Source organism: Protopterus annectens, chromosome 6.part0 (genome assembly GCF_019279795.1).
Source record: "Protopterus annectens isolate FY-2018-M chromosome 6.part0, PAN1.0, whole genome shotgun sequence".
Lineage (NCBI taxonomy): Eukaryota > Metazoa > Chordata > Ceratodontiformes > Protopteridae > Protopterus > Protopterus annectens.
In genome coordinates, this window is record NC_056737.1 from 1,792,850,441 (window position 1) to 1,792,869,334 (window position 18,894).

At 36.7% G+C, this 18,894-nt stretch overlaps 1 protein-coding gene across 3 annotated transcripts in view; it reads left to right on the forward strand.

The window, feature by feature from the left end:
• Positions 1–18,894, forward strand: part of GULP1 (GULP PTB domain containing engulfment adaptor 1) — a 4,195,041-nt gene that overhangs the window by 3,480,868 nt on the left and 695,279 nt on the right. For all 3 annotated transcript variants that reach the window (XM_044075155.1, XM_044075158.1, XM_044075157.1), the window contains exon 14: positions 11,963–12,100. In XM_044075155.1, the coding sequence (XP_043931090.1) occupies positions 11,963–12,100 (138 nt within the window). The remainder of the gene's footprint in view (positions 1–11,962; positions 12,101–18,894) is intronic.

Sequence of the window (18,894 nt, forward strand, 5' to 3'; positions counted from 1 at the left end):
CAACAATACTACAATATATATATATATATATATATATATATATATATATATATATATATATATACATTATATACATGAATGCTTCCAACAGTTAAATGAGATCATTATACATAGAAATAAAATTCTGAAAAAGAGTATTAAAAGATCTAGTATCAATATACAGGCTTATTAATACTGACTTCCAAATTAAGTATGTACTTCCAGGGGATAACTGGATTCGGAACATTAAGCCAACACAATATTAAAGATTTGCTCCCATATTTTCGGATTATTTATATTTTTCTTATGATCTTTGATTAATAATTTATGTGCTAGAATGTTTTATCGCTACACTTTTAAAGTTTTCCCATGAAGTCTGAGATGGATTCAACCAATTTGTAGCTATATAAAGCTTCATTAACAAGAAAAAGTGTGATCATTTGGGATCTGTCCAAGTTGTTCGGAGGGTGAAAAATTTTTTAACAACTGAACGACACATTTGCAAAGATTCTTGGAGTTTTTTGCGAAACATCAATGAGTTGGTATTTAATGAAGAACTTCTTGACGCTAGACATCAGAGACTTATACACATCCATCCCATGTAATATAGGAGTAGAGTGGATTTCCCATCTCCGAATAAGAAAAGGAGCTCCAACCTATGAGGTGGATTTTGTGGTAGAAGTTTTGCTTAACACTGTAATAGCAGAAATTACCTGTAAATGATCTACTGGTCAATATAAGCCAAATTTGGGTACTAGCCAGTCGAACCAGATTGCATCAGAGATTAGGGAAGAAGGCAATCATGATTTTGTAAATAGTATTGTTCATAATAATGAGTCAACAAATTATATGGTTAGTTTCCTTACACCTTTTTCGGTAGACGCAGTCGTTTTGAAAGAAATCTTATTTAAGAACTGGAAGTTATTAGACAACCTCAATATTAGGAAGCAGATAGAGGAAAAAACAAGGTTTGTGTTTAAGAGGGGTTACATTTTTGTAGTATTCATGGAATTGACCTAGGGAGGTTACAACACGAAGTGTGGTTTTACTGCTTAACTATCTAACTTTCTTGAAAGAAATATGGGGAAAGTATACTAAACAGACAGACACATCACAAACAGACACTAACACATACATGTACAGACACAAATTGACAGACACACGAGCCTACACACACACACACACACACACACACACACACACACACACACACACACACACACACACACACACACAGACACAAGCACAAACATGCAAACCCAGACAAACACACACACACACACACACACACACACACACACACACACACACACACACACACACACACAGACAAACATACACAAGCACAAACATGCAAACCCAGGCAAACACACACACACATGTGCACACACAGGAGACAGTGTAAGCAGAGCTTATTTAATTTGAGTTTATTTTAATAGTTAGAGCTTATAAGATTTTAAGAGTTAATAAAAAGGTCTTCATTAGGTCATCTGTGTTATGAAGTGATGTACAAGAAATATATCAGAGAATGGCCTCACTAAGAAAAAGATCATTTTCCTGGAAAGATGATGTATTGCTATAGATGTATATATGGATGCAATAATGTCTTGTTGAATGCATAGAGTTTCCTGCCATTTCTTTATCTCAAAGCTTGTCAATTTCAAAAGATTTTAAATGTAGTAACATCATATGCTTCGTTTTGTATGTGGGATGTATCCATCCAATCAACACAGAAGTGAATAAAAGGTCTATGATGTGCTGGTATACTTAAATGATCCTTTACCTACTTCACAGTGCTGCAGGTAAATATTTCAGCATCAAAGGGGATGGAAATATTTTATCAATAATGATTATTTCCTGTAAGAATTTTTTTGTAAGATGTGTTTGCATTAATCTAGGTCATCCCCAGCAGTCTTGTTGTAAAGTAATATGTGAAATATTGAGCAGGGTTATAAGAAAGGAGATACTACCAGCCCAGTTAGCTAAAATTTTGTAAATAATTCTATGTCATTGGTGAATATTGAAATGATTTATACAAGATGCTTGCGCTACAAATGTATTAGAACTGTGTGTCTTGTGTATATCAAACTGCTTGTACAGACGTGTGATGAAAAGGGTATTTGCAGACTGCTTTTTGAAATGTAGCCCCACAGTGTGCTGTTCTGGAAGAGAACAGAAATGTATATGCACTATTGTAACTGTTTAAATGCATATATTTTAACAGTGAAAACTGGAATACAGAAGGTTAACTTCAGAAAAATAACTGAAATTGAATTACTTTATGTCTGGGCCATAAACGATAGTATCTTTGTTTTCAATGCAGCCAGAGACACAATGTCTATACTAGGAAACTTTCTGTATAGTCTTTAGGGTGAGGTAATTACTAGTCTTGAAAACATGAAGGAACGCAATTGTTTTATGACTTCCAGCATCTACCAGAGATCTATGGAGAAGCCTTTGTCTGCATATTTTTACAGATCGATGGTAAATACTGCCAGCTTCATCAGTGGTTGTTTTGGGCCTGGGAACTAGGGTCAGATGACAAGAAATGATGTCATTCTGCAAGTTATCCCAGCAGTAATATTTGAGATATTAATTTGCGAAGTCTGTTAGTGAGGTAGTGCATTCTGCATTCTGTCTTGGACCTGACAACAACGGGAAAAACCATTCACCACATCTGCCTTGCTCTGTTAGTCAGTTCTTAGATTATAGTAAATCTCTTAGAGTCAGTCAGGAATATAGTAAAGTTTAGTTTAGATATTTTTATTTGAGACTGTCTTGCAATGTTGTTTTAAATATTTCCTCTGCTTTTGAACTCTGATGTCATTGTGGATATATTTGGTATTGTCTTGTTCTTTTATTATTTATTATTAAATATATTTAAACCTTTCATTGTGGCTGATCTGTGTAGAGATATGTACGTTTTGAAAGTACTTTCATGTTTCTCTGGTGACACTGTGCGGGCCACATCTAATAGCCTCTCTCTTGGTGAAATTACTATTTGTATTAATATCAATATTGCACAGTAAAATTGGGCACCCATTGTTAAGGGCCTTAAAGTAGCTGATAAGGGGTTCTGGTGGCATTGGTAACTACCTTATTATTTGGGCAGAAAGGGGTATAGCTAGTAAATCTGTGCCAGCCTCTCCAAGGTGTGTGTCTAAAACAAAATCTCCAGGAGTGTGCGTGTCAGCTACTTGGACAGGGACATGAAGCACTGGTTAGACAGCGAAAGTGTTGGATGTCTCGGCTTGACCCCTGGCTAAGGACTCAACTCTATAGCTGTGCCAGTGGTGAGTCTTATTGGGGATCTGAAGAAGGAGGGAGAAACCAACCCCGGACTGACTGTGGTCTCTGTGTGCTCTTAAGGGAAATTGCACTTGATGCAGAGAGTTGTATCTGTAAATACTGTGCGTCTGCTTGTTATCCTCACAGTGCATGTTCCACACTGGTGCCAGTGGTGAGGATTGAGGCTACTTGATTACTAGTCCAGTAGTGGTGTATCACAAGGGTAATATCCAAGATAGTAATAATTTTTGAGTTTAGCATTATGCTTATGCAACAGAAGCTTGCACAGCTCCATAATCAGTTTTCTGGTGGGGACAGTCGTGAACTGGAAGATGTAATATATTCAAGGGATAGTTTTGTCACACCTATATTAGCCATTTTTGATTAATGTGTTAATTTATCCTTGTTTTCAGGTAAAAACAAATTCCTATTCCTTTCTTATGGAAACAAGTGAGTGAATCAGTAGCATGTGACACACAGGTAACTAAAAACTTGCACATTCATGGGTCGCATTTGTACCATAAAATAATTTTTAAGATTTATATAAGGACATTTCACTAAAATACTGTGAAGAATGTTGTGCTATCAGTGAAGTAGCCCAAAATCATAAATATTTTACATTAACCTTTTCTGTTACTTGAATTATTTGCTTGCATCCTAAGAGAATCTTATAAGTGAGTTTCATATCAGTTATAAAAATATTTGAAAATGTAAGCAATGAACTCACAGAATAAGCCAGGGGATGATTTATTGACTTCCGAATCCTACATCAACGAGATAATCTACTGGATTCAGGCAAAGTAGGCCCTTTCTTCAGTTCTCCGTAGAAACAGCTTTGTCTGAAAGCTTAGTTTAACTTGTTTTTCTCTAACATTTTTTTTTTCATTTATCACAGTCAGCTTTATTCCTTTGGCTAAGCTTATTGTCCTTGAAATTTCCTTTTCATTGGTCATAATTCTTCTCTTCCTGTGTCAGTTTGAAAAAAAATTAATGCATGTTTGTTCTTCTGCATTCTTCACTGACTTTTTGTTCTGTTATTTCACCTATTGGGTAGTGGGTACCTCTCTTCCATAGTCATTACAAAGCCTCACGGTGCAAGTTTCAGCCATTGACTGTTGCTTAGGGAACAGAATGAGAATGTGATCAGCCTTTTATTTCAATGCTTCATTTTTTTATTTTGTTTTTATTTGCTTTATTCTTTAGTTGCTGTCATGTACAGTCACAGTTTTTGGCCTAGTATTATAGAACAGCTCAAACCAGAGAGCTAATTGTCTGGGCAAATTAAGTATATCAGGAATCTTGCATTTAAATAATACCTCGGATGGATTACGTTGTGAACCCCCCACAATTTGATGCAAGTGTATGCATCTGCCAGATAGATGGTACACTAAAGAGTTTTGCCAGGATTTACACAGAGGAAGTTCAACATACTGGGAAAGTTAGTTGTGTGTAATGAAGACTGAGTTGTGCATGTGACTGTATGAAGTAATATTAAAAGACAAAAACAGCTTCTGTGTGTAGCAGGACACTGTGCAGATGTATCGGAAATTGTAAAATACCTTTAGCTTTTATTTGTTTTACTTTATGCTGCATTATATAGTAAATGTAGTACTGAATAAAAAATCCATAGAAGTATTTCTGAAAGCTGATTCAAAGATGGCTGCCATTCTGTAAACACTGCTGACCTGCAGCTCTTCAATTAACCTGAGAAAAATCTGTAACCTGAGTCGATACCAAGAGGTTTGAACATCAAATTAAAGACAAAAAAGATGCATCTACACTTAATTAATCTATAATCAGGAAAAAAAGTGGAAAAATAAGTATTTATCCATCAGGATTCCAAGTGATTAGCTAGCTCTGAAGAGAGAAATAAACAAAGGACTGTGTGCATTCTTCATTTTACCTTTCTGCTTGGGGAAAGAAAAATGTCACAAGAAGGAAAAAACATGGAAACAACTACTACCAAAACAAAGCTTTCGGAATTACAGTCACCAGTAAAGGATGGGAGTGCTAAAAAACAAAGAATTACTAGACAACAGGAACAACAGAAGCCAGAGACTAGATCTAAAACTGATCAGCTACTGAACATGGAAGATATCAAACATGCTCTGTTACCTATACAAGAAGCTTTAAAGGACTTGACTACTCAAATACAAACTTTTGGAGTTTCATGTAATCAGCTGCTTCAGAGAATGGACAAAACAGAGGCTAGAATTTCTGAAATGGAAGACAAAATAGACTTGCTGGAGAAGAAAACAAAGGTATATGATGTGGATTTGCAAGCCATGCAAAACAAACTTACTGATTTAGAAGCGAGGTCTAGGAGAAACAACATTATTATTAGAGGGATCCCTGAAAACATTCAGTATGCCGAGCTAATACCAACTATAACACAAATACTTGAAATTCTGTTAAATGATGCTGATGGGGTGAAACAAATTGTTATCGAAAGGGCACACAGAGCACTGAGGGAGGTACAAGCTTCTAATATGCCTAGACCTGTATATGCTAAGATATTGAACTTTCAAGATGTTAGCAAAATACTTTTTACTGCAAAAAAGAATGGTGGCTTTGTTATGTGGAAAAATAATAAAATATCTCTGGCTCAGGATTTACCATTGCAAGTAAGGCAAGCTAGGCAGTCTTTATCTGCATACTGTAAATTTCTGATTGACAAGCAAATTAAATTCCAGATGAAATACCCTAATGTGCTTACATTTATGGTGGATGGGATTAAATACTCTGTTTCTACTAAAAACGAGGCAAAGAGAGTTTCTGAAGGTTTTTAAAGTTTTACCTGCATCAGAGGGCTGAAAAAAACTTCCGTTGAGACCAGCATGCTCCTGAGGTCAGATCCAGTATGTACTATACTTCGAGGCTTAGGTAATCCTTTGTTCCCTGCTTAAGTCGTTTAGGCCTCTGTAAAAGCAATAAAACTGTTTGTTTGCGATAATCCGAGGGTCTGCTGGCTGTTTTCCAAACTTTTATGACCTCTACGAACTATTTTCGTGGAGTGGTAAACAGGAAATCCCTCGAATGCAGCTGAGAGTGTGGATTTTGATGTAACACTTCCTGTGGTCCGGCTGTGAAAGCGGTCCCCCGTCGCGAGTATTATTGATGGTTTCCTGGCTTGAGAAGCTGAAAAAAACTGACATAATGTGTTAATGCTTTTTTTTACAAGTAAATAACATTAGAATGTGTACTTGAAGCACATAATAATATATGTTTTTCCTGGTTTTTGTTTTCCTTATGCTTATAGTTTTGAACCAAATCATATTTTTACACTATATGCAGTGGGTGCAAGGTTTAACACTGTATACATGAATATAAATAGGTAAATAGTGGCTATTGGGTGGTGTTAATCAGATAACTAATGTTAGTGTAGTTGGGAATTAAAGCATGCAACTGCAAAACTCTGATAATTAGTAGTTGCAGGCACTGTGTATGGTACAGAATTATAATGTAGGATGCATTTACATTTTTTTTTCTTTCTTTCTTTCTCTCTCTCAATAAAAGTGGTATATAAATAATGATTGCAACAAAAGAGGTATTTGGGGTGGGAATAAGTAGCTAGTCAATATATTAAAATTTTTCTTTAAATGGTAATAATACGGAGATTTGCTTAATTAATAGTTGGAACAAAAGCTGTAGAGCAATAGCAGTGTTTGTTAGGGAATGTTTAGTTTAGACTTTGTCGTAGCTAAGTTAGAATATATAGGTTGTAAGTTTAGGAAATGTTTTAAGTTTTATTACATGAAGCTTTTAAATATGTTTGTGTTCTTAACCTTGTTCATGTTTTCTCTCATACAAGACCTATATAAGTCCTGGTCCAGGGGTAAAGTGGGTAAGCACTGGTTTGGGACAGGATGTAGGAAATGCTTCCAGATTATGTATAGTATGCAGTTAGTACATATCAATTGGACAATTTCCCTCTTATACTATTATTGGATACTTAGACCTGTGAATGTGGGAGTTAGACTCATGGAACGTTAAAGGGCTCCAGAACTCGAAGAAGAGGAAGCTGTTGCTACACATATTGCTACAGGACAAAGCACTGTTTGCATTTTCACAAGAAACACACTTGATGAATGATCAGTGGGATGGTATTAGGAAAAAGAACTGGATCAGAGCGGTAGTGGCATTAGAAGGTAAGCAAACAGTGCTGGAGTGGCTATAATTATTAAAACTCAATACAAAGACAAGATTTTAGACTCTAAAGTGGATCAAAATGGGTGATGGTGTTATGTTATTTTATCGGATAATGCATTTGATAAACCTCTTTTACTTTTAAATATATATATGCACCATGTAATGACCAACAAAGTTTCATAACATCATTATATCCAATCTTAACACGATATGATGGTTATTATTTTATTGTGGGTGGGGACTGGAATACTTACCAAAATCCAAAGTTGGATAGGTCTTGTCCACAAAGAGCATTTAATAAGCAGGCCGGGATAGCATTAAATGACTTCAAGGAAGATTTTCAATTATATGACCCCTTTCATTATTCACATAATATTAATAATGCAAATAAGTATACCTTCTATTCACCATGCCACAAAATGTGGTCTAGAATAGATTTTTTCTTGATATCCAAAGCATTAATGAATTTGGAACCAGTAGTGGTTATACATACTCGTTATCTATCAGATCACTCAAAAATTTCGTTAAGTTTTTCTAAAGATCTAAAAGCTACAAGAATGCATAGAGGTTATAATTGGTCACTTAATCCAAATCTTTTAAATAAAAAGTATATAATATATGGAATTGTAAAATATCTGAAAGGCTTAACAGATAGGATGAAGCTTCAGAAACATACTCCTGATATTGAATGGGCAGCAGTTAAATCTCAAATTAGAGGATTTCTTTTGCAAAAAGCCACATATTATAAGAAAATGCAAAACAATGATATTCAAAAACTAGACACAAAAGTGAAGCTACTTGATAAAGAACTGATTCAGAACTTTAATGCTCAAACAGAGAAGGAATTGTTGAAATGTCAAAGGGATCTCTTCTTGCTACATAATAGTAGATTAACACTTCAGGAGCATAGGTGTTTAGTGAAATATGCCAATAATGTTCAAATACCGTCAAAAGCATTGGCATGGATTATAAATCAAAACGTCAAAAGGAGGCTAGCACCAAACTAATACTCACTGGATAAATAAGCACCAGAGGAGAAAGGCTACACCAACCTTGTTGAATAAAATGTAGAATTTTATTACCACAGTTCCGACTGGCACAGAAAAAATCCAGAAGCTATTCAGCACAGGACTTTGTGTGCTGAATAGCTTCTGGATTTTTTCTGTGCCAGCCGGAACTGTGGTAATAAAATTCTACATTTTATTCAACAAGGTTGGTGTAGCCTTTCTCCTCTGGTGCTTATTTATCCAGTGGATTATAAATCAATCGAAAACAACTGTACATATTTCGGAAATACAATGTAATGACACAGTGTATTCTAAAACTGAGGATATTACTGATATTTTTGAAAAAATCTATACCAAGGTATATGAGGGTCAAATTGATAGGTCTATATATAAACAGAATAAAAGATTTTTGCAAAAAATTAACTTTCCAAAATTCGAAGAGAGTCTGCAAAGTGATCTGATTAAACCTATATCTCCAGAAGAAATAGTATATGTAATTCAACATATGAAAGTACATAAGTCACCAGGTCCTGATGGTTTGACAGTTGAATTTTATAAAGAGTTTGCTGATAGTTTTGGTAAAATATTGTCTCATGTATTTAACTATGTAATCAGAAATAAAATTAGTGATCCTCACCTTAATGCGTCAAAAGCGATCTTTATGCATAAAGCTAATTCAGACCCCCAAAGCCTGGACAATTACAGGCCAATAGCATTAGTAAATGTGGATATGAAAATTCTAACTTCCATTATAGCATGTAGGTTAAAAAAGATTATGATACATTTAATTTCTAAGGAGCAGGCTGGATTTATGGCAACTAGACAAACTAGTGATAACACACTTACCCTACATAATATGATGATGTATGCTAAACAAAACAACTCTAATAATTATGCCCTTATAATCGATGCTCAGAAAGCATTTGATAGAGTGGATATAAACTTTTTGTTTGATGTGTTACCTTATTTCAACATGCCCCAGGAATTTATTCAGATACTGCAAATATTATATAGTAATCCGTATACTACATTATATATTAATAGGAGTTATTCTAAAAGAATACAGATTAAAAATGGTACACGGCAGGGTTGCCCTTTGTCCCCCTTATTGTTTAACCTTTATGTGGAACCTCTATTTTTATATATTAAGCAAAATTTGTATAATAATGCACCAATACTTTATAGAAATAAATTATTAATGTTGGCATTTGCTGATGATCTCATTATTTATTGTACAACCCCAATTTCTGACAGTGAAAAGATATTAAATGTTATAAACGAATTTTCAGAAGTCTCTAATTACAAAATTAATTTGGAGAAAACTAGTATTTTCCCGTTAAGAACCCCTAAACCTTTTTCATTAATGTCCCTGGTGGGGAAGCTAACATGTAAAGAAAATATTAAATATTTGGGTATTAGCTTCTCTACGGATAATAAGGATTTTTATAGTAATAATATTAAATGAGTATGGGAACAAATAGTAGCTAATTGTGGCGGATGGAGGAATTTAAGACTGCCGGTATTGGCAAAAGTATCAATAGTGAAAATGAATATATTACCACGAATGTTGTATATCTTTAGGTCTGCTCAAGTATCAATTTCAAAGACAGTTTTTAAACAAATTCATAAAGATCTAGCTAAATTTATTTGGAAGCCGAAGAAAACTAGAATATCGTATGAGAAATTAATGACCCCGAAGAGTAGAGGAGGACTTGAGTTACCGAATTTTGAAGTATACTATCTAATTGTGAATGCCAATAGGAGGTTAAGAATTGCTAATTACGATGTAACTAGTACAAAATGGATACCAACTTGGGTGGTCTTGAATTACAAGCATATTTTAGATCGGAATATAAATCCTAAAGCATTACCCTTTTTGGGTAAAAATAGTTGGATAAAGTATGGGATTATGGACCACTTAAAAACATATTGTGTTATCTTTGCAAAATTTATTCCAATCAGTAGATTTGTGGCAATATATGATGTTTTTTTCAACCTTTCCATAAGAATCCCAATTTTAAACTAAATAATCAGTGGATTGATCTTAGTAAATTCCCATTAATAGTTAATTTGACTCTGATTGATGTTTTTAATAAATTTAATTTATCGACTTCACAAGTTAGACAGGAATTGAACCTACCTAAGAGTTATATTGTTATAATGAGACAAATCAGAGAACTTGCTCTGAGTCATTTTGAAAACTTTAAACCTGTAGCCGGAATTGTGGATAAATGCTCTGAATTGTGGCAGGCTCTCCAACAGGAGGTTAAATTTATAACAAGAACAAATAAATTAATTAAAGATTTAAAATTCCAGGATAAAATTCTGTTGTCAGGGTATTGGGTAAACAAAATGACAGTAGCAGATAATCAGGTATTAAAAGCAATTGATTTAACAATAAAATCGGTCTCTTTTCAAAAGTTGATGTATACGCAGTTGATGATTTGGAATAATGCATATTATACACGTCTTAGGTTACATAAATTCAATCCTAGGAATTTTCCAACTTGTCCATATTTCACAAATCAAACAGCGGATCTTCTTCATATGTTCTGGAGCTGCAAGTGTATATATAAACTTTGGAACTCTCTTAGAACACAATTACAAAAGATGGGTTATCAAAGTTCAACGTTATCATGGGAATTTATGATTCTACATATTCCTCCAAGAGAGCTCTCTAGATCACAAACTATAATATGTATGAATATTTTTTTGCTGATGAAGTTGTATATAGCTACAAATTGGTTAGAACCAGACAAGACATCATGGGATAATTTTAAGCTTGTGGCTATAAAGCATATATTAGCACATAAATTACTCCTGAAACAAAGTAACAAAAATATTAATAACCCGAAAATATGGGAAAAGGTTTTTAATATTATATTAGCATAATACTGTTATTAGGAATATATTAAAGTTTGGATGTATATGTGGAGGAAATAATGTTTTGGAACTGTATATGATATGTATGGACGCAAATTACTTCTACAAATGTTTTGGCTTTGTTTTTTTCCCTGGTGTTTTCTTTTTTGGAATAATGACGATTTTCATATGGAAGCATTTCGTGTAGATATTGTATATAGTTTTGATAGTAGTAGTAGTGAATTATGTGTGTGATTTCTTATTGTATATGGAAAATATATATCAATAAAAATTTATTATGGAAAAAAAAAGAAGTATTTCTGAAAGCTGCAGTGGCAACATATTATACAGATTTTAGTAAATTGCCCATATATTCCTTACTTCTCAAGGTTAGCTATTCTGCTATTGCTTATACTGTTAAACCAGACCCGTTTTGTGCTGTTAAACCAGACCTGTTTTGGTTAAGTGCTGTTTAGACATATGGCCTCCAAGAGTTTTAGACAAGTGATTTTGGACAAATCATGATGTAGTTTAATGCACACCTCACAGGATGTCATAACACTGCATCAGAAGTACTGCTTCGACAAGTAACACTCTATGAATATCAGTTTAGATCGTTAACAGTGTAGTTTGTAGTTAATTGTCACATTGTATGTAATAAATATTTTATTTTTCAGGAAGTTCTGCACAATTGCCAGCTTCACAGAATATCATTCTGTGCTGATGATAAAACTGACAAGAGGATATTTACCTTCATATGTAAAGATGCAGACTCGAATAAACATTTGTGTTATGTATTCGACAGTGAGAAATGTGTAAGTACAGTTGCTATCCTACTCACTATTGTTGCATTATGTTATTCACTTTTTAACTACAGTTCACTTAAAAGTCAAGGACATTTATTTGAACAAGAATGCTTAACAGAGAACAGTCGTCATTTCCTTCATCTGCATGTATGCACATAATGCATCTTCATAAAAATATATTAAAGTAGCTAATGTATCTGTCTTTCTCTACATGCTGTTAAATGCACTTTTATGATAAATTCTTCTGCTTTGGTCTCAAGATTGGTCCATGTGACCATAACCCCATTACAGTGGAGACCTAGGTTACTAACCTCTGAAGCAACAACACATAAGTACTAATGAAGTGCGTATGTATGTATATGTTTTAATTAAAAGAAAATTAATCAGATGTAGGTAGCAAGAGTATATTGTATGGTGCTTCACAGACAGCAGTGTAAATAGGCAAGGTGCCCTTCCTTAGAAAACTGTTGCAGTATTCCAGTACATGTGGGAGGAAAGTGAGACTGTGGAAGGCAGATTCACTATAAAAACCTCCACTCTGTGTTTGGTTTGCTTAGCAGCTTAACATGATTATCATATCTGTAAAATTTGCCAGTTGTTTGTCCCTATGACCCTTTATACCAGGATCGTTTCTCTTTATTCCCGTTTGAAGACCTAGCATCTCAATAGCCTCATGCCTGTCAGTTATTAATGTGTTTGTCAGGAAAGGAGGCTTTTCCAGTCTTGGAATCCTGCTGAGGTTTCTTTTGAAATCTTTGCAGAGCCCTCCCTCTCAGGCATCACACTTGCACCCAAAAAGAAAAAAGTGAAATCAGATACCTCAGCTGGTCAGTCCAAATCAACCATACACTCTGTGCAAGGACAAGAAACTGCAGTACATAATGCCCAGTACTGCAACCCCGCCAGACACTTGTTTGACATCTCTCGCTCATACATCTGATGAGACTGAATCTCCTACTGCTATGAGTGAAGAGGGAACCCAGGATGATTATTCTGGAAGGACTAATAATAGAAGTTGTACCAGGTTCCTTTATCAAGGTCCAACAATTTTCTTCTCTACCAGACTTTGTTCAGGTGACTGTCCCAGTGTAGAAGCAAAAAACTAAACATGTTTCTCCTCTCTGGATATCTCATGAGAAGAAATGGCTTGATTTTTCTCAAAATTCATATAAATCCATTTTATCTTGGAAGCCGCCATCCTTTTTCTTTTACCCTTCGCCTGCCCCTCCACCTTTGAAAAGGCAGCATGAATCTTTCTCAGAGGAGGAATCCGATTCAGGTGAGGATTCCCTAGCCTATTCCTCTAAAATGCACTCTCCTGGGCAATGGGACACGGGTAATAGGACACATTATCACTAGATTCCACAATGGAAGAAGGTTCCTTTGTGGAAGCCCTCTCCAGAATGATGCAGCAGTTCGAGTGGAACACTAAACAGGTCCTAGATGTGCAGAAGTACTACAGATTATTTGAAGTCTGGCCCCCTAAGCCTTCTGTTGTGCCCCCTGTCCTCAAAGCCTTTTTGAATGCTTTTGCTTACACTTTTAATAATCCAGATTCACAGCCACCAGTACCTAAGAAACCAGTTTCTACAAGGTGCCAGAGGACATGAAGTTCCTGTACAATAATTCAGTAGCAGATTGCTCACTTTTCTCCTTCTCTGAATACTGATAAACCCACCAAACATGTGCCAGCATCCAGTATAATGTCATCTGATAGAGGCAGAAGAGCCATGGACAGGTATGGTGAAAAAAAGTCTATATCTGTGCCACCCTGACCTTCAGAGCTCTAAATTACTAAACACAGATGAGTAAATATGTATCTGTTTTGATAAACTTGAAAAAGTCTGTTGCTGATTTTGAAAATTCTGACCATAAATCTCAGGTTACCTCTATTCTCCACAGTGCCGCATAGGTAGCCTAGCACACCTTCAAATGCAGCTGTGATGCAAAGAAGCTTCCTCTGGGGATAAGGCAACTGGTACAACTATCCAAAGGTTTGCTTCGCTTTGCCTTCACTCCATCCCAAAAGATGCCAAATTGCTGGACTCATATCTACTTGGGGATCTCCTTTTGGCCTTTCTGCTGCTGGATACTTCAAGATACTGCAAGAAAAAAGCAAAGTAATGCTGGACCTAGAGCAGATTATGCTTACATCAGTCCCTAGATACCAAAAGAGTTATCCTTCTAAACCTACTAACTTTGTACGGAGCAAAAGCCACCTCAAAAGGGCAAGAAACTTAGAAAAGCTTTCAAGAGAAACCTTAGTGGGATTCCATGCCTGGAAAAGCCTCCTTCCCAGGAAGACCCAGAGCTAACTGATTATCTTCTGCCTCATCTCTCCTACCTTAGTCCACACATCAATCTTTCCCCAAAGATGAATCTATCCCTCCCAGCCTGGGAATTCGTTACCTCAGACAAATGGTCTTGTCCATCATACAAAACATTTACATCCCCCGCAAATCAATCTCATGTCATTTCTTCCTTGCTTCAGGAACTGCTGTCCCAGGGGAGCATAGAACCAGCTTCACCTTAGTCCCAGAGAAAAAGTTTCTACTCATGACTATTTTTTTTCCCCAGATAAGAGGAAAAATGTAGGCCTATCCTGGGTTTGTCTTTAAGCGTGTTTTTAGAAGTCACATTCTTCAAGATACTCTCTCCCAACACCATGCTTCCTCTCATGTTTCTTTAGGCAATCTTGTTCAACCTAGATCTGAAGGATGCATACCTGTGTATACATGTATACCCTGCCTGCAGGAAATTTTGCAGGTTTTCTTCACACTTTCAGTTCTCAACTTTACCTTTTGGCATGTCTGCTGCTCCCAGAATTGTTACGAAGTGCATAAACCTGACTATCGCCTTCTGCAGAACCCAGGGGTTACAGATTTTCCCTTACTTGGATGACCTTCTTATTCAGGCTTCTTTCTTAAACTCTGATGCAACATCTTAAGTTCATGATGCTTGTCCTGGAAAGATTGGTGGTATTTACTCTCAAGTTAAGGAAGTCCTCCCTTGTTCCCTCCCCTGACATGTATTCCTAGGATGCAGAGTCAGTACCATGTCAATAACGGCCTTCCTCCCTAAAAAGAAAGTTTGGTCTCTCAGTTTACTTAGTCATTGCTTCCCCCCATCTTTGACCTCAGCAAGAGAGATTCTAAAAGACTAAGGTAAGTGACAGCCTCAGTTCTGATGGTTCTTTATGCCAGATTGTACATGGTGAAGATCCAGTGCTACTTGAAATCCCTTTGGTCTCAACACTGTGTCACCCTCTCTATAATTTCTAAAGCAGGATTTGCAATATTGGATATCTCATGTAAAATTCAACATAGAGTTCCCTTCCCAGCATGCATATCCATCCTTGACCTACACACAGACACATCTGACTAGGGCTAGATTGTGTGGACATGTTTCAGAACAGTTCAGAGATAGTAGTCCCCTAGAAAACTTTAAGTTTCAAAGGAGATAAAAGCCCTCATCCAAGCCTTACTGGTGCTCTGTCACCTATGGAGCCCAAGCATCCTGAAAGTATTCACAGACAACACCTCAGTCATGTGGCACATCAACAGACAGGAGGCACCAAGTCTTGCCAGCTGTGCAGGATAGCTCTGATGGCATGGGACATAGCCATAGAAAGAAACATGTCCCTACGGGCAACTTTCATATCTTCAGAGGACAATTTCCTTGTGAGAAACCTCAACAGATCTAGAGAATATCACCAAAAATGGATGCTGTAACGATAGGTCTTTCAGGACATAGTCCACAAATGGGGTACAACTCAGATCTTTGCCTCCAACCAGAACAGAAAAGTCAGACTGTTCTGCTTCAGGACCCCTTGACAACAGGCCAGGAGGATGGGCATCATGTCTTTCAAAAGGGGAAAGAAGTTGTCATTTGCCTCCCTCCCTTTCTCTTGGCCTCAAATGTTCTTCTGGAGATCCAGAGGGACAGCACCAAAATCTTGCTAGTAAATCCCTTTTGGCTCTGACAGCATTGGTTCTCACTTCTTCTTCATTTGGTCAAAGTCAATCACATCACCTTACCCCACATAGTGGGCTTACTGTCATAAAACAAGGACATGATTCACTCCAGCCTTCAAGCTCTCAACGTGACACTCTGGGTGATAGAATCTAAATTCTCTTCTAACTCCAATTCTCAGAGGAAATAAATCCACTTTCAACAGGAATTTTCAGAGGACATGCTCCAGGTATACCAGGAAGTGAAAAAAATCTATTGCTAGAAAGTCTTGCATCTCCAAGTGGAAAAGATTTTCCATATGGTGTCAAAGAAGAATTAGAACCCCCTTTGTGAGGGTATTTTTTTATTCTGTCTTACTTTTGTGAACTAGCTTATTCCTCCATCAAAGCCCACACATCTGCTATCATTGCTTGCAGGCCTTTAAATCTATTGTTGCACTCTAGGATTGAGGTCAAACAATTTTTAAAAAGCATCTGTCAACTGCATCCTCCCAAGAAAGCTACCCTCCCCCTGGATCTGAAGTTTGTTCTGGGAAAGCTTACCCAGCCACCTTCTGAACTGGCAGCTTTAGTTTTAGTAAAAGTCTGTACTTGGAAAAGAGTAGAATGTTGGAGTTGCAAGCTGTTCCTCTTTTCCTTATCCAGCATAAGGACAGGGTTTCCTTAAGAGCAATTCACACCTTTATTCCCAAAGTAGTACAATAGCTGTCTCTGTATTATTCTATTCATTTGCTAGTCTTTTCTCCTAATCCACAAAATAGAGGTGAAAGACCCGTTAACACTCTAGGTGTACATAGGCAATGAAGATTTAACATGGAGAAAGAAATAAACCATTCAAAACATCTGACCAACTTTTTGTCTCTTTCCAAGAGGGTAAGTTGGAACCCTTGGTTCCAGACAGACCCTTTCCAACTAGATTTATAAGTCTACTTTTTTTATGCTACACATTCCATGGTAAAACCCTGCCAGCTGCAGTCAAGGCCCATTACATCATAATCGTTTCCTCCTCTAGTACCTTCTTCAAAGACATTGACTCCAGATCCATCCTGGAGGCCACCATTTGGACCTCTGCTTACACTCTCACAAAGCATTACAGAGCAGATATTTTTGCAGCCCTAACACATCTTTTGCTAGATATGTTCTCTTAGAACTGATGGGCAGCATCCCTTTACCTAATCCTACCTCTCTCAACAAATCTTAGCTTTGGGAATTACCCTCAACTATTGGGGTAGTTCAACATTGATCAAAGAAAGGACATAGTCCATTTGTGCAACAACTTACTATGACATTAGATGTCACTGTTGCAGTATTGCTTCCCTACAACCTCCCTCATCTTTCCTGTGCTTTGTGGACTGAGGTGGGCAGTTTCTTTCAGTCCTCTTACCTGATGATGTTTCTTTTTTATAATTCTTTTATCCAGGCTCTCTCCAGGGTTGCCTTGCGGCTAGATAGTCTGAGGATCCTACTGTCATACTTTCACTTATGGACCCCTACACCTGTGGGCTGAAGTCATATGCCAGGTGTATGGAACATTAAGAAGGTTATTTGGCTTTGTTACTGGCTGGATGTCAGGTTACACATCAGGATTACTGACAAGTACTGGAATACTGCAACAGCAATCAGTAAAACATCTACTGTTATGATAAGTCCTTGCAGAACTGTACTTTCATAATAAAATTGTTAGGTTACAATGAATGGAAAATGAAACTATAGTAATTGAGCAGCCTGATTTCTTTTATTTATTGTATTTGTTGTATTTGTCTGAAAATGTCTTTCTGGGAGAGTTTAATTTTCAGTGGGTTCCAGGGAGACATGCTGATGTGCAAATGAACATATTACTGCAACAGATAAATTATTGTGTACCATGATTAATATGAAAGTTACATTTCCAGTTATAGTAATAAACATTATTTACATTATTTATATCAGTTCAAGCTGGTCAGTATTACTTTACATGAATAAATTATAAACATATGATAATTACAGTGAAAGTCATTGTAATGAAGGGTTTACACTATTTATGTTATGGGATATCACTGGAGCTATAGATTGGTACATTCAGTTCAGACAATTCCTTAGTCTAGCCATGCAACCAAGATACATGTTGTGGGGGGGCATAATATTGCAGCCAGGTCAAAAGATGTCTTTTTCTCCTTTTTTTCAAAATATGATATTAGAAGGCTTAGGGGTTTCTTGCTAGGCAAAAGGTGTCTAGCACAACTTAAAAGAAAGCTACCTTTAGGAATGAAATTTATTTTTCACTGTTGACATTGGGCACTTATTCTTGTCTTGGTATTTCCCAATGCTGTGATGGTTTACTAACATGAGCCACATTGGAAGGCCTTCCTTCTCTGAGAGCTCTGCACATTGATGTACTGTAATTCTCCATGTGTAGGTTCTTGGGACTGTGAGCTGCTGTATATCACCAGGTGGGAATGGAAGGAGAAGAGTAATTACCTGTGACTCACAGTGGATTTTTGTCTTAGCCCTACCTTCCATTGTTGTATGAGGCTGAACCAGAGAATGTGCAATGGCTTCACGAGGGTGAGACCCCTGCCTTCATGGTGATGTGTTCCTTAAGCTGCCTGGCCTTCAACAGTAGTGTGTGAAGGAAGGCTGGTAACCACACTGCTCCAGTATCGATATCAGACACTCCATGCATCATCCACATGCCCCCAGCTTGTCCTCAAATTCGCCACTGTGGAGAAATAAGCAGGCAAATCATGTCATTTGTCTCTTCTGCCAAGCCATCTCCTACAGTCAGCTGCTCAACTAATCAGACCTGAGCCATCTGCAGTCACAGGCAAGACTACATCTCTCTATAATGGTGGC